Below are 16,952 nucleotides of genomic sequence, written 5' to 3' on the forward strand. Positions count from 1 at the left end.
AACAGAGTGCTATTGGAGCTTAAGGAATTCTAGTTATGCAACTGCTATTATTAATAATATCTGATAAATGGTAGGCAATCTAATAGTGGTTTCTACAAACAATATCTTACATTTGTCAGCCATTACATCCACTTATAACACGTGGAAGCATGAGTCTAAAAATACATAATAAAATACTTAATAAGCCAACTTCAAGGACAACAATTACAGCATGGAATGTAACAGCAGCTCTTTGATTATTATCATAATAGCAAAGAAGTTATCAATTAGACTTTATTAAAAACATCTATAATGACAGTATACTAAAGTCTGACAGAAATCTAACAGCTGCAGTTAAATTGGTCAGAATCGTAAATCCTGTAACACGGAAAAGAAATGGCTTTCTGTTAAACCAAATTTCGTATAACTTCTTCTTTTGCAATACTGAACAACGGACTATCTATCTATCTATCTGTCTGTCTGTCTGTCTGTCTGTCTATCCAGTATATATATATATATATATATATATATAATATAATATATATAAAAAATATACTACAATAAACTATTAAATTAAATTACATTTTGCAATAGTTGACCTTTAACTACTGTTTTTCTCAAGATTATAATCCCTTCAACCTCCTGACATAACCTGGGTTCCTGTTAATGCCTGTTCTTCAATTTCAAGGAGATCATGTTGCTTTCATAAGTGTTCATTATATCTGAAATATGCCATGTACTTCTTATGAACTCCAGAGGCCTTTACTTATTTAAGCTTAATTTTTATTATAAGAGCCTTTGTTTTCCGAGTAAGACAGGTCTGAATATCATTTTTACCTGCAGGTGTCCCATTAGGGGATTGCAAAAAAGTTGAATGGATTTACTGTACTGGGATGCAGTCAAAATGCCAGCGGACGGAATCCCGGTGTTTAGGGGACTTGCTGCCAGTATTCTGGCAGACAGGATACCATCCCATCTGCCTGTATATCATACCGGACCCATTTTGCCTACCAAAACGGGGGGGGGATTGGTCAAGGGGTTCTGAAGCACGTCATTACATATTTACGTTAAAATAAAGATTTTCCCTACCCTTTCACACCCTCAGGGGGGTGCGCAAAAATAAAAAAGTAAGTTTTCCTCTTAAAAAGTAATGCGAGTTTGGAATTGGATTGCAATTCACTGTGCGAGTTCGCCGTGAAAATTGCTCACACCAGCGAACTCGCACCTACTTAGATTAACCCCTATGAATGGATAGAGAGGTACACGATAAACTGAACCCTCACTGGAGAGTGTAAATAAAAATTGGGGGAGTCATGGCGTCACAGACATTTGTAGAATGATATAGCTACAACATGGTTTTGGGTTTTTTCAGCTGTCCTTAAAGGTTGCAGTGTGCTGTAGAATTATTTTATTATAATGACCATGACTGCTTTATTATTATTATTATTATTATTATTATTATTATTATCCTTTATTTATATGGCGCCACAAGGGTTCCGCAGCGCCCAATTACAGAGTACATATGCACATAATCAAAACAGGAAAACAGTGACTTACAGTTGAAGACAATATAGTTCAAGTCATAGGCGTGCGCAGCACATTTTATTAGGGGGTGCACCGTCAGAGGGGTGTGTCTAGCACCGCCTTTCGGGTGTGTTTAGCACCATCTATTGACGGTCAACGCAATATAAAATATTCACCCTTGTACCAATCCTAATAAAGCAGATACATTGTCAGGTGTTGTGGTGTGCACCAAACAAACACCCCTGATGGCGCTAACTGCAATTACACTGCTCCTCCTCAGCCTGGTCTGGCTCCCCCTCACTTTCCCCTGCAAGCTGCAGCAGTTTACTTACAAGTCAGCCACTCACTGACACTGACAGTCGCAGACTAGCGCTGCTGCTGCTGGAAAAACGAGTGACGTGTCCATGCTGCCTGCCAGTATTGAATTTGTCTTCTTAAGAGGAACGCTGGCTACATGCTGCTCCTCATCAGTGGCTGGCGTTGTCATAGCATAGAAGGAGAAAGGTGGGCGTGCCAGCAGCATGACATAATCACATCACGCAGTTTTTGTACATGGAGGTGGAGTTGGGAGTTTGAAAGCCGGTGGCAGTGGCACCCTTGATTAACCCAGGCATCTGGTCAGTAATGCAGTCCTGACAGGGTGCAGCGCAGAGGAGCCAGTAATCAGCCTGCTCGGCAATCGCTGCATCAGGCATGTGAGATCGAGGTGCCAGACATTAGGGGGTGCCTGTGCGCACCAGGCACCCTCCTGCGCACACCTATGTTTCAAGTACAGGGTAACTAAGCATAACTACACCAGTAAATGACATAGAGATAAGTTCCAAGGTGGCCAAAAAACTTCAGGAATTAGGCAGTTGAGGATTATAATAATGTTCTGAATAATGTTTTCCCAATAATGACTTGATAATGTTTTCCCAATTATGACTTGAACTTTTTCGTATTGGCAAATATAATTTATGGAATTACTAGAGATATGTGAGGACTCCTGTGTTTTGGTTATGGTTTTGGTTCTAATCCTTTATCGTGTTTTGGCAAAACCACCCTTAAGTGTTTTGGTTCAAATTCGTTTTTTGGTTCAGTTATTTAAAAAAATCGATAATCATGGATACAAATCAATAAACCTTCTTAAATCATGTCATTTTTGCAAAACAAAACCCGAAATTCGGATTAAAAATCCAAATTCTGAACTGCGTGAAGAACTGTACCAAGACTCGGTTCAGATCGGATCTCCACAGGAGATCTGGACCAGGTTTTGGTTCGGTTCAGAACTGGAAAATTCGGGTGGATTCAGATTTTTGGAGAACTGAATCTTGAGTAATTACTCTTATGGCCAAGACAAATTTAATTATACCCCTTTGAGACTTGTGGACTTTGCCCCTACCCCTTTCAGACTTTGCAGACTTTACCAGAGTCGGGCTGAGACTCGGGAAATTGCCGGGTCAAGCAAGCTGGGAAATTCCTGGGTCTCTGCCCCAACGTGGTAAAGTTTGCTTTCACGCATACAAAAATCCCAGGTTGATGCTGACATTCAGAAACCGGAATTTTCATGTATGTGTGAAATGGGTATGGAAAAAAGGCAAATTACTTAGACCTACCATTAAACCTTAATAAAACCTATTGAACTACCAGAGCCACTGTAGAAACTCCCTTTATTTACACAAACATCTTTCATCTTTAAAACAATAGAACTTTTGAGCTTTTCTTGCTGACCACGCATCAGTCATATTGCTCAGAGAATTTGCAATAGCATCAGTGTCTGATTTGGACACTGAATGTGATGCTTGTGCATGCCTTTGGCCCAGTGTTGGACTGGGGCAGAAAGGGCCAATCAGGGGGAATTCAGTGACAGAGGCCCATGTTTAGGTGTGTTGCCAGTCTCCAGAGGGGGTGTGGCCAGCTGCCACATAGGCTTGACTAACTATTATAGAGTGCATGGCCTGGACCCCTTGATAAATATATATAATAAATACTGGTAGTGCATCATGATAATGTAACAGATTAATAACAGGACTGCACTATAGAGAATACATCATTGTCCTGTGCAGTATATTTTAACACATGTATAATTCAAGTGCACAGTCTGGAATCTGATCCTTAGAGGAGGAGGTGGGCCCGCAGGCAGTGGGACCCACCGGAGGTTTCCTCTGTACCCCAATGGGCCAGTCCAACCCTGCTTTGGCCTGTTATTACAGTTGCATACCTCCCAATATTCCAACAGTACGGTGACATGACTGCAATATGCTGGGACAATGCTGCATCATAGTGGGTATGGCCACATTCCCACTGCATGCCTGCTCTCCAGGAGGATCCTGAAAATCGTGCATCACTGCTGGTCCCCCAGGGAAGTGGGACAGTCTCCCACATCCCTCTCCCACCTCCCCACGACCCCCGCCCCGGCTCACACCCTTCTTTACATCCACTCACCCTCGGCTCCATCTGCTCACACAGCAGAAATGGGCGGGGTGATTATGCAATTCACGCTAAATGGCATCATCCTAGCCTCGCCCTGCTTTACAATGCCGTAATGTGGGCATTGTAAAGCAGGGGACTGCGATGATGCAATCACAACTCCACACTCCTAGACTGCCTCCTCCACGCCCCCTCCTGTGCGACCTGGCTGCTCCCTTCTGGAGGGAGCATCCATAAAAAGAGGCAAGTATGGCTGCACTTAGCACCTTTGTAGTGCTAATCTACCCTTCCCTCTTATGTTTTAGGGGCACTTGCCTCTGAGGCAAGGGAATGTGGCAATCTCAGGACCCTGCTACTGTCCTGACCAAAACAGGACAGTTGGAAAACATGCAGTTGGAAAGTGACCTAACACAGCGAACAACTGCAAACAGGCAAACTGGCCGATTCTCCATATCATTGCTGATATCAAAGTGTGTATGGCCTGCATAAGATCTATTACATGCAAAAAAAAAATTCCTTTTTTTGCTTTAGTCCTAACTCAAATTAAAGCCCTATGTGTTGCTAAGGAATACTGCCCCTGGCCCCAACACATATAATACTGTATATCCGCTACCACACACAGTGCCAAAACTACCATGTTACTCTTTAATAAATGACTGACATAAAAAGAGCAAACCAAGAGCTGGTCAAGTATGGTTACTGTTAGGGGTGCCAAGAAGAGGATGGGGAGGGTTCTTGATTACCCAGGTCCGGGCTTGCTTGTGGGGCCTGGAGGGGCTACGCCCCCTCTAACAATACAGCCTGCCTTATATCTTGGTGGTCCTGGTTACTATGACTAAACTGGACACTATAGCAAAGACCCAGATTCTTTATAAACACAGTTCAAGAGAAGGATCACCAAGAGTGCAATACTGTATGTAGAAACAGTTTATTTCACACCAGACATAAACATAATAAAAAAATATGTAAAAAAAATAAATGGATATTCCAATAATAATTACCTGAATAACCGGGAACATGCGTTAAAAATAGGAACTTTTTATTACACCAAAATAACAAAGATAAAGCATACTTACACATAATTCACATAAATACAATGAACAAATTAAGGGGTGGTCCCTCAGCCTCTCGCCATAAGTGGGAGCTGTGGTGGGCTAATGCCAACATTCTGTTATTTGGATGTAATAAAAATTCCATATTTTAAAACACATGCTCCCGATTATTCGGGTAATTATTGTTGGAATATTCATTTGTATTTTTAGCGCCAATCACCTTCGCTATTTTGTACTTTCATTGATTTTGGAAATTGGTGTTTCTTTTCTTATCAGTGTTGTGGGGGCTACTTTAAATCTAATTTATTGTGCATTTATATGGTATCTTTTTATTATTGTAGGCTATCTGATTAAAAAGCTCAGAACCAAGTAGAACCGGGCCTAAAAAAGTTGTCCAATACCGTACACCTAACAAGACTTCAAAACACAGTAAGGACAGGGCATCAATGACACGGCATCAGGCCCAAACCCTTCCATGGACCTCCTTCTCCATGGACCAAAGAGAAGAAGTTACTAAAATTGGCAAGTAAGATAAAAGTATTTTTAAAAGTTACTACTGATATTTAATTAATTGATGTTCTGACATGAGGCTCGCACCTTCCATGCGGCCTTGGGGGTGAATGTAATAGTGTGAGAGAATCAGAAAGTGAGAGATTTTGGGAGAATTCGCCTGATTTTTTAAAGTGGCAATCCTTTACATGGCAAAATCAACCTGATTTTGCCATGTAAAGGATTGCCACTTTAAAAAAATCAGGAGAATTCTCCCTAAATCTCTCACTTTCTGATTCTCACACCCTATTACATTTTCCCCACCTTGATGTTTTACATCAGATTTCATGCCTCACCTGCCATGACACATACAAAATACAGGGCCAGATTAACAATGGGGTGGATGGAGTTCCAGCTCCAGGCCTCCACATGAAACTAAGCCCATCATTGCAGCATGCTGATGTGTTCAGCCATAAATCCTAAGTTTTAAAATGATATTTATATTTTCCTCACAAAATTATAAAATTTTTACATATTTAGAGAGAGAGTGTGGCTGATAGTGTAAAGGTGTACACGCCCACGTGGCTCTGGCCACACACACACAGCCCTCGTCGCACCTTCTCTGCTTTTTCATGTGGCACTTGGGTCTATTTACTAAGCCTTGGATGGAGATAAAATGGACGGAGATAAAGTACCAGCCAGTCAGCTCCTAACTGTCATTTTTTAAATACATCCTGTAACATGTCAGTCTGGAGCTGATTGGCTGGTACTTTATCTCCGCCCACTTTATCTCCATCCAAGGCTTAGTAAATAGACCCCACAGTGAGGTGGGAGAGACATTGTAGTAGAGGAAATGTACAGCAGTCTGGAAATTAAAGGACAACTTTTCCATCAGTTATTTTTATCTTCCTGGCACATTTGTTATTCTTTATGTTGTCCTTGAATCTGACAAGAGCTAAGCGTGGGTCTGTGAGTCAGATACAATTGTAATTATACAACATATCTTAGAATATCAAACAGATCTGACCTTAAGGAGGAATTCATTTGTTTTATCGGGCTCCTTAACTAATGTGTGTCTGAAAGAGCAGGAGACATATTTCTTCTCGTAGCCTCCTGATGTGGTGAGAAGTAATGTGTGAAAGGTACGTGATTTGGACACCCAATTGTGAGTTTGGCTGCCATACCAGGAGTTTTGGGTGCATCAAAAGTATTGGGTGCCTGATTGAAGCAACAGTAGAATTGGTGCAATGGGTGCCCATTACTATGAGCGCCCAATAAAACAGTTGAATCACCTATTAAGATAGTATGTCTGAATGTTCTGTTTCCTTTAAGTACTAAACGGTCAATGCAGAGTTGAATTGTTCTGGGATAAATGGTCGACCTAGTTAAGGTCAACAGTCATTAGGTCGACCACTATTGGTCGACATGGGAAAATGGTTGACACAGGACAAATTGACACGTGAAAAGGATGACATGGATGTTTTAACTGTTTTTGATGTTGTTTTTTTCCATAACAAGACCAGGAACCCCAATTAGTGTACCGCATCCCCTTGCATGGTGAGCGAACTGCAGGCAAGGTTACTATTCCCAATCATAGTCCACGTGAATGGTAAAGTATGAAAAAGTAAAAAAAAAAATCTTGTTTTTTTTTAAAGCCATGTCGACCTTTTCATGTGTCGACCTTTTCATGTGTCGGTCATTTTAATGTGTCGACCATTTCCTTTGTCAACCATGTCAGTGTCGATCAATAGTGGTTGACCTATTGACTGTTGACCCAAGTAGTGTCGACATACCATCCGAATACTGAGTTGAATGCATGCATGACAGAGGTCCTAAAGTAAGGATGCTCTATAAATAATAAAAAGAACAGTCAAATATAACACTAATATCATAGCAGCTTCTTATGGCTGGTAGGAAACCCTTGTCACATTTCCAGAAACTCATACTGTCATTAGTCCTTTTAGTTAAAGTTTGTTCCAATTAATCTAACGAGCAAAGTAAAATTACACAACTACTGCTGGAAGCAGTGGCGTATCTTTAATGGGTGCAAGATGTGTGGCGGGCCCATACTGCAAACTCTGCATCCATTTACTATACTTACCTCTCCGGGTTCCCGCATTGACACTGCACTATTCACCGTGAGAATGGCGCAGTGACAATTTTCGCTGATATTTCTGAATGCACAGTATAAAAATCAGTGGGAAGATATGGGATAATTCAGACCTGATCGCTGTGTTTTTTCGCACAGCGGGCGATCAGATCTGCGCATGCATATGCCCCTCAATGTGCCGGCACGTCGGACGACTGCACCGGGTATCGCTGCATAGCGGTGAGATGGTGCGAAAAAAGTGATAGCACGGGCGATCGCAAAGTGATTGACAGGAAGAGGCCGTTTTTGTGGGTGGCAACTGACCGTTTTACAGGAGTGTCCGGAAAAACGCAGGAGGGACCAGGTGTTTTCAGGGAGGGTGTCTGACGTCAGCTCTGGCCCCGATCACCAGGATCACATTACAGCGGCAGATTAAGTCCTGGGCTGAGCAGAGACTGCACAAACTGATGTTTGTGCAGCTCTGCTACAAATGCGAATGCACACTTGCACAGCGCACCCTCCCCCTGTAGACGGCGACTATCTGATTGCAGGGCTGCAAAAAAAAGCACCCTAGCGATCAGGTCTGAATTACCCCCATAGCCCAGAGACCAGCCCATGCGAAGTAGACTCTGGCACAGTGCCAAAGTCTACTCACAACTGCGCCACGGTGAGAGGAAGGGCCAGCGCAAAGGCTGCACACAGGGCCCCTCCTCCTCATCGGGTGCAGTATGTTCTGCCGGCGGTCGGGCTCCCGGCAGCCAGCATACCGGCGCCGGAATCTCAACCGCTGGCATACCGACAGCTGGGCGAGCGCAAATGAGCCCCTTGCGCGCTCGCTGCGCTCGCCATGCTGCGGGCACGGTGGTGGTGTCGTGGACCCCCAAGAGGGAGAAAAGCTGTCGGTATGCAGGTGGTCGGGATTTCGGCGCCGGTATGCTGGTCGTCGGTAGCCCGGCCGCCGGCAAACTGAAGACCACCCCTCCTCATCTGCCCCTGGCTGGAAGGCTCTTTAATATATAAACTTCTATTCTTTTCATAATCCACTTCCCAATTATAATGTGATATGATTTGGTCCAAACGATTACTGACAAAAAATTGCCATTATGTATTGTTTCCACACTATTCAAATCTGCCAAAGTAAGCAATGAGAAAAGGATTTTGACAAAAAAGGTTGCAGTATATCTGGCCAGGAAAGGGTTCACAGTGAAGAATACAAACTTTCCAATCCCCTCCTAGAGCAGCAGAATTCCCAGATCACTGGGTAAGTTACATGACTCACTAGGTCAGATGTCCCTGCACAACCCCCCTTACTCCCTTTGACATAACTCATTTTGTAATCAAAGCCAATATCCTTTAACACTTTGCTTCCCTAATAGGTTTTTGCTAGAAAAGACATACGGTAACAGCTGAAGCAGAAGTACTCCAGAGCACGCTACATAACAATGCACCCTGTTATTCATAATATACAATATTTTAATGCAAACTATTCTGTATATTTACATTTGTATTGAAAAGTCATGAGGCTATCTAATTTAAGACCCATATGCGTTATTCAGGAGGCTATATAATTATACTGTAAGACCCCTATGCATTTTTCAGAACAGGCTGAAATAATGATCTGATAATGATGAGTTGAGTATTCCTTTGATCTTGCTAAGCATTTTCCCACAAATGTGAGCTTGTTTTCTCTTGATGTGCCCTCATTTTCTGTCCAGATTATCTTAATTGTGTTGGCATGTCAATTTTCATCTTTGCTGTAGTTTCTGTTTAGAGGTGACTTTAAGGTTGATCACAATCTATTGTAACTCTTATGCAACCAAAGGTCAGTATTTTATGTAGTCAGTCAAAAATATGCTGCAGTTACTTTTGTGGGATGTAGCCATCCCCATAGGGGGAAACTGGAATTCTATACAACCAATGATAGGCCCTCTGTAGCAGAGTCTCAACTCATCATCTATATTTGTAATGGGGTGAACACACCTATAAGAAACGTTTATGCACAGGGGCTCCATTGAAGACTAAAAATCAAAAACTGTATTACCTTACAGGCAAAAATACCAGCAAGCATCACAAATGGTGTCCAGTGACCTAGATGTGGGCCCTACCTTCCCTGACAATATTTTTGTATGATATATATATATATATATATCTATATATATTTAGACAGTATTACTCCACCCAGCATGTAATTATTATATATTTGTGGCCCTCAATAATTGGACTTGCACGGCTATTTTGCATCTCAACTGCTGAATCATAAAGAATAAAGTATTTTAATTTGTACAACAAGAAAGAAAACATTGCTGTATGAAAGCAGATCGGAATAATAAATACAATCCACTCCTGTTTGCTGTTTGTTTGTAACCAAACTGCTAGGGGTAAATGAGTTATATTTTAAATAAGTTGGTAAAAATTAGTAACACTCATGTGACTTGCAAATCCAACAAAGAGTCCATTTTGGATTACTGTAAAAAGCACATACTCTGAAGACTATTCATTGATCATATGATACAGACTGGGGTGCGTGACATAATGTGTGTTTGGTTAGTTTTACAGAAATAAAAAAACTATGCATGAAGTGTTAGTGAATGCAGAAGCTGCAAGTAAAAAGGGCAAAAATTCTGAAAAATATATGCGTACTATGGCCCTCATTCCGAGTTGATCGGTCGCAAGGCGAATTTAGCAGAGTTACACACGCTAAGCCGCCGCCTACTGGGAGTGTATCTTAGCATCTTAAAATTGCGACCGATGTATTCGCAATATTGCGATCACAAACTACTTAGCAGTTTTAGAGTAGCTCCAGACTTACTCTGCCTGTGCGATCAGTTCAGTGCTTGTCGTTCCTGGTTTGACGTCACAAACACACCCAGCGTTCGCCCAACCACTCCCCCGTTTCTCCGGCCACTCCTGCGTTTTTTCCGGAAACGGTAGCGTTTTCAGCCACACGCCCATAAAACGCTGTGTTTCCGCCCAGTAACACCCATTTCCTGTCAATCACATTACGATCGCCGGAGCGATGAAAAAGCCGTGAGTAAAAATACTTTCTTCATAGCAAAGATACTTGGCGCAGTCGCAGTGCGAATATTGCGCATGCGCACTAAGCGGAATTTCACTGCGATGCGATGAAAAATACCGAGCGAACGACTCGGAATGAGGGCCTATGTTTTTTCATAATAATAAAGTAAATGGTAACCTTTCGCCAAAAATCAACACAAAAAAGAAAATGTATTTGTATTCCTCAAACATCCAATTAACTTGTCCAGTCTACCTATACATTATTTAAAAAAATCTGAAAATAGGAAATGCAACATCTTCCAGAGACCGATTAGTCCAATAAAGCAACACATTTAGTACAAGAGAACAAAAACAATACTAATGCAGCCCACACATTTATGGTCCCAATTCCCCATTCTGCCATTTTGATTTGCCAATCGGCAGCCATCGATGATCAGTGGTCTGTCAGCAAGGAAATACAGAATGTCAAAAATCACTGACTCGCCATGTTGAATTTTTCCCATTCCCCAACCCCAGCATCAGAGTGAGGAATTGCCTTGATACAGTCTAGATGTATGGGCCCCATAACATTATAATTTTATCTATATTGTAAAACACTCTTTGTACTAATTCCATGTTTTGACAAAAAAAAGTTGTATTTTGAGGACTCATGCATCGATCAGTCCGGTGTCAAGTGTTGTATTGCTACTTTCATATAAACAAGAATTTTGTGTCTTATGTTAGGTCTGCAAAATGTGAAGCAGTTTATCTACTTTAAATGAAAATACTGTAAGTACTTTTTTTAAGGCCAAATGTTTGATTAGGCAAATGCACGTTTTGGGCCAATGAAGGCTACTAATTGAACTTGTACTCTTATTTAATAGTCTTGCTATTTATTTTCCTTAACATAAAACTTATTTACATTAAAAAAAAAATTTTTGGGTTTTTTAAATACATTTATAATATAGAACACACAGCATTCTGTATAATTTCTGCTTAACCCAAAGCTTTTTAAAGGGTAAAAGTGACTCACCCTCTGGGGTTCTCTGCTGAATCTCTATCTGGACAGGTTGTGGTTTAATCTCAGGTTGGTGGTGAAGCACAGCGGATGATGGGATTGAGTTTTCCATCTGTTTAACTGGGAGGACCTCTGGGGATTTAGGTACCTGGATCTCAACCCGTTTGGCATTAGATTCTTCTACTCTTCTTTGAGGAAGCTCAGGAATCTTAGAGCCCGGAGATTCTCCACGGAGCTCATGAGCCTTCCCCAGAGTGATCTCTGCTCTTCTTGGAATGGGCTCCGGAGGTTTATGTCCAGGTAGTTCTGCCCTCTTCAAACCAAACCTTGACATTGCTGGAGCAGAATTTTCGACCTGTTTGGATGAAATGTCGATGGAGATCTCTGTTCGTCTTGACATGGGTTCTGGGTGCCGGGATCCAGTTAACTCAATTCGTTTTAGTGATGATTTGGGAGATCTCTGACCGCTAATGTCTGCATGTCTCAGGAGTGCCTCTGCATTTCGGGGGCTTGATTCCTGGAATTTCTGGGCAGCAGATGCTGCACCTCTCAACAGTGGGTTTGGTGTTCTGCGTGGTTGGACAGAGGGGTTCGAAGATTGGTCAACCTCCTCGACCTCAAATGACCTCTTCAATGCTAAAAGAATCAGAACATCAGCATTTATATTATGAACAAGTTTATTAATATACATGAGTATATATATATATATATATATATATATATATAAACATAATTAGAAAAAAAAACTTCTGTGTGGTACATGGGCAATTGCAATACCATCTTCACTATTAGCTCTGCATAAAAGTTAATAACTTTTTTACATTTACTCATAACACCTTCTATTTTGACACAACACCTTCTATTTTGACGCATGTACCTCCAGTATATATATATATATAGTCACAATCCTTCCCAGTTGGTTTAATTATTTATACAACTGTAGAATAAAATATTTTGGTCTGTAAAATAACACAACATATACTAGAATAATGGCAAGTTCCCTCATAGTATTTGTAGATTTGCAGTTATCAAAAACATGTAAATTGTTGCCATATAGTCTGAAAACTAGAGAAAGTGAAGAAGAAAAAAATTAAATTGCAAATTGAAATATTTTTTGTGGACACTTTTGCTTTATCATAAACTATCTAGGATGAATATCTAAACATCTAAGATGAACAGTATACACAGATATTTTTGTATGACATACTCTTTTACATAAGGGTTAACGCACTATATATGCACATTGCAAGATGCTTCTTAAAGACGTAAATGTAGTACGTTTTCTTTACTTCCAAGAAGGGTTTTGAAGTACATTTTTATAGCTTCTCTTCAGCATAATGAACTCAATGCTTAATTAGTGTTATCATAAAACTGTGATGTTTATGAATTGCTTCAGAACACTGTATCAATGCTGAAATGAATGCAAAATGAAGTGTATAATTGTGAGAAAGTGTATGTACATGTCCACACGCTATCAAGTGTCAAATTACTATTACTAGGCCAGAGGTTCTCAAACGCAGTCCTCAAGGTTCCCCAACAGTCCAGGTTTTAGGTATATCCATGATTCAACACAAATGGTTAAATCAAATTGACTGAGGTACTAATTAAGTAAACTGTGGCCAAGCATGGATAAACTTAAAACGTGGAACGTTGGGGGTGCTTGAGTACTGCGTTTGAGTACCTCTGTAATAGGTTTTAAGAACAGAAATATAAAGGGGGGAATTCAAATTTTATCGCCCACGATATCCAATCTTAAGTGACGGGACATCGCAAGGGGGCGATATTCATTTGATATTTGATGACCCCTATCGCGCTGATCGCGACCATTAGTATTGGGTTTAGCCGTGTACAGCAGCTAAACCCAACTAAATTAATGGGCGCAATTAGGAAAAGTGCCGTTTGGGCGCCCAAATGGATCACTTTTCACACATTTAAACGCCGGCAGCCAATCGCGCCTGAACGGAGGTAGATATGAATATCTCCATTCAGTGCCATCTATTGGCTGTCGGTATCAGGAATATTTGAATCTCGCCCAAAGTGTTTTAGAAAGTTTTATTTTAACTCTGAGACTAAGGGGCCCTATACACGGGAGAGATGTGTGCTGAGCGAACCGCTCAGCACACATCTCTCCCGCCGCTCAGCACAGCGCGATGTGTGCTGAGCGTGCGGGGGGAGACGGGGGGTGAAATGAGCGACCTGCTAGATTGGCCTGCACGGCAGGCCAATCTAGTACAGCTATCGCTGTAGGGGCTACACACAAGTGATCCATGCTTAAAATCTATGCAATCTTGTCAGATTGCTTAGATTTTAAGCATGGATCTCTCCGTGAGTACCCCCCTTAAAATGATTTCTGTATCCTACTCAGCCCTGGCCCCCTTACCTCTCACAAAGTGGTGACCATGGCATGAGTATGTCACAGACGACGAAGGTGCACAACTTGTTCACAAATCTTCATTATGTGATTTGCCCTATTCCAGTTTAATTGAAGATTCCCCTTCTTGTTGTACTATTTACCGTATTTGCTTATGCATTTATGCTTAGTACTGTATATTCGTTACTTTGACATGTGATTTCTGTTTATTTATTATGTTTTATATGTGGACTTAAGTGTTCCCCTCCCTCCCCATTGTAACCCCCCCCCCCCCTTTATCTTTTTTTTTGTTTGTACCCTTAATGTGTTTAAAATTCCATTAAAAACTATTGATGAGAAAAGAACATATGGGGGGCAATTCAAATGTTTTTTTTTGGACACCCAAAGTAGTGGGCGCCCATCAGAGCACTTAATTTGTTCCTCTGATTTGGCACCCATAGCACCTAAATAGATGGTGTTTAGCAGCAAATAGTGGTTAATCACATCTAAATTCCTGGATAGTGCGCCCAAATCCCAATTAGGCGTTTGAACCAACAGCTATCACTTTGTGTCCCCTAGTGGTAGCTGTTGGGGAAAACAATTGAATAACCCTACAGAATGTTAAAAATGATTGTAATACCCAGGTGTGGTAAGGGTGTAAAAGTCCTTCCTTCAGCAGCAGCTCTACACTACATCACACACTGGCAGAGAGGCAAGGGCCCCCAGACACAATATATCCACAACCATTTCTGCAAAAGTTAACTTTTTTCTTTTAAAAATAAGCTAATATACCCTTTTTCCTATAAAGGTACATTATAAGTAATACCACAATTTGCAAAGTTAACATATACAAAGATCGTGCTTCATAAAATAAAATACAACAATGTCATAACTTTCTAATATTTTAAACTAAGAATGTACTCTTATTCTTAAATGAATGCTTAAACTAATGCATGAAACTTTTGACACCAAATTCCAGCTAATTTTAGTTATCTGTCAAACGAAATAACTTTTAGGAAAATGTCCACTCTAATTTCCTATATTGATGATGGGCTGCAAGCTTAAATGTTTTGGTGAAAATATGTCAAAATCTCCTCTGTTTTATTTGCTACATATACACAGATATGCAGTGTATTATTGTTAGCATCAAAAACAAATGCTTCTCTGTTTTTTATACATACAGTATATGGCATGAATATTGCTACGCAGCTGCTGCCATGTGCAAAGTGGGTAAAATCGAGTGCGGACATATTTATTTTCTGTTTTGTTTCAAAAAATGTTGCCTAGTACTATCATGGCAGTTTACAATTAAGGCTATAAAAGGCCTATCTGGATGTGGCTCCCTGTAGAGATGAACCCCACTGTATCTGGAAGGTGAGCATGTTTGAATGCAATGTAATTGTGTGCTGAGCATTTATGCTAGGTTACGTAGTTACAAAAAATTGGGGTCCCTTGACAATGGGCTGCGAGCTTAAATGTTTTGATCAAAATATGAAATTGGGGTCCCTTGACAATGGGCTGCGAGCTTAAATGTTTTGATCAAAATATGACAAAATTCTTTCTGTTTTATTTGCTACATGCACACAGATTTACAGTATATTATTGTTAGCACCAATAGCAAATGTCTTTCTGTTTTGAACTCAATTAAATGCCCTGGAAACTACATGAATCAAAAACCTTACTCAAAAACACTTGAACTTAGGTAAATTGTATCTGTTTATGGAACACTGGGGCAGATTTAACAACGAATTATATTCTTATCACTCATTACGTATGTTAAATGTTGCTCCAGCCAATCAACTCTTGTCATTTTTCAAACATACAACAGTTAGGAGCTGATTGGCTGGAGCACCATCTAACATATGTAACAATTGATAACAAGAAAATCACTAGTTGTTAAATCTGCCCTTCTGTGTGCACTGTTGTAAATATTGTAACTATTTACTGAAATTAAGATTGTTGTAGCGCTGTGTAAGAAATACAATAACTATCTTCAGAAATGGTTTAGGCGGCACTACAGTTGTATATTAGTCTCCTCCATGGTGCATGTGACAAATAAATGGAGGTTCCTACAGTCTCTCCTGGGGTTGATAACTGGTTATTTGTATCATAGTAACTGAATTATTCACTGTTGCATGCAATTTATTTTTTCTCTGTTGGCTTAATATACTGTAGGCTTAATATACTGTAGAATTATCATTAGATTTCATAAAATAGAGCTTAGATTGTGTAATGTATCAATAAAGGTGCATGAGGCAGATAATAAGTGAAGTTATTTCCAGAAAATATGAATGTTAAGCTAAAATCCATGATTTAGTGGTTAGTGCTAATCTTGTCTTGTTCACCTGGGAAAGACCGCCAGACTCATGCTAGCAGCACACTGATAGCGTCACAAACATTACAGTGACAGCACTTGGAACAGCTCCCTCTGTACCTCTCTTAGCACAGCACTGGGTATACAGGAAAGCACAGCAGCTGTCAGTCTTGCACCAAGAGTCACCTCTTGAATCACTGGCTGTCATACAGTATGTGTCTTCCTGATCCTCTGTGACCTCCCCCTCACATAAGTGAAGCTGCCTCACCAGGAGCAGCGAGCATGGTCCTCCCTGATCACCACTTAGGTTGGCCATATACACAAAGATTTTATTGTCCAGTCTGACTGGTTAGAATGAAAATGTGGTAACGTATGTGACCAAATAATAAATGTCCATTTGCTCTGAAATGCTGGAAAACTGACAAAAGTGGCCATACAGACAAATTGGTTAAATCAAATGGATTTAACCAATTTGTCTGATTGAACAATAATGTCTGTTTTTCAGTGTTAGGGAGCAAGTGGTCAATTATCATGTACTCCCATACATTACCAGATTTTCATTCCAGTCAGACTGGACAATAAGGGGGTCTATTCATAAAGCAGAGAAAAAAAATCTTCTCCATGGAGTTAAGTTTCGCCATCTCAGTTTGACATCTGTTATGTGGGCACATCCAGAGCTTAAAGTGGTCCTGGAGAGGTGGTGGAACTCATCAGTGACACTAGTGGCGCCTGCA

At 40.7% G+C, this 16,952-nt stretch overlaps 1 protein-coding gene and 1 long non-coding RNA gene across 5 annotated transcripts in view; one reads left to right on the forward strand and one right to left on the reverse strand.

The window, feature by feature from the left end:
* Positions 1–9,888, forward strand: part of LOC135055889 (uncharacterized) — a 40,673-nt gene extending 30,785 nt beyond the window's left edge. The window contains exons 2-3 of the long non-coding RNA XR_010243843.1: positions 5,306–5,490; positions 8,919–9,888. This is a non-coding gene — a long non-coding RNA (uncharacterized LOC135055889). The remainder of the gene's footprint in view (positions 1–5,305; positions 5,491–8,918) is intronic.
* The window catches only part of SEPTIN9 (septin 9), a 442,263-nt gene that overhangs the window by 207,328 nt on the left and 217,983 nt on the right, over positions 1–16,952 (reverse strand). For all 4 annotated transcript variants that reach the window (XM_063960451.1, XM_063960454.1, XM_063960455.1 and 1 more), the window contains one exon: positions 11,570–12,190. In XM_063960451.1, coding sequence (XP_063816521.1) covers positions 11,570–12,190 — 621 coding nt within the window. The remainder of the gene's footprint in view (positions 1–11,569; positions 12,191–16,952) is intronic.

This window comes from Pseudophryne corroboree, chromosome 3 (assembly GCF_028390025.1).
Source record: "Pseudophryne corroboree isolate aPseCor3 chromosome 3, aPseCor3.hap2, whole genome shotgun sequence".
Classification (NCBI taxonomy): domain Eukaryota; kingdom Metazoa; phylum Chordata; class Amphibia; order Anura; family Myobatrachidae; genus Pseudophryne; species Pseudophryne corroboree.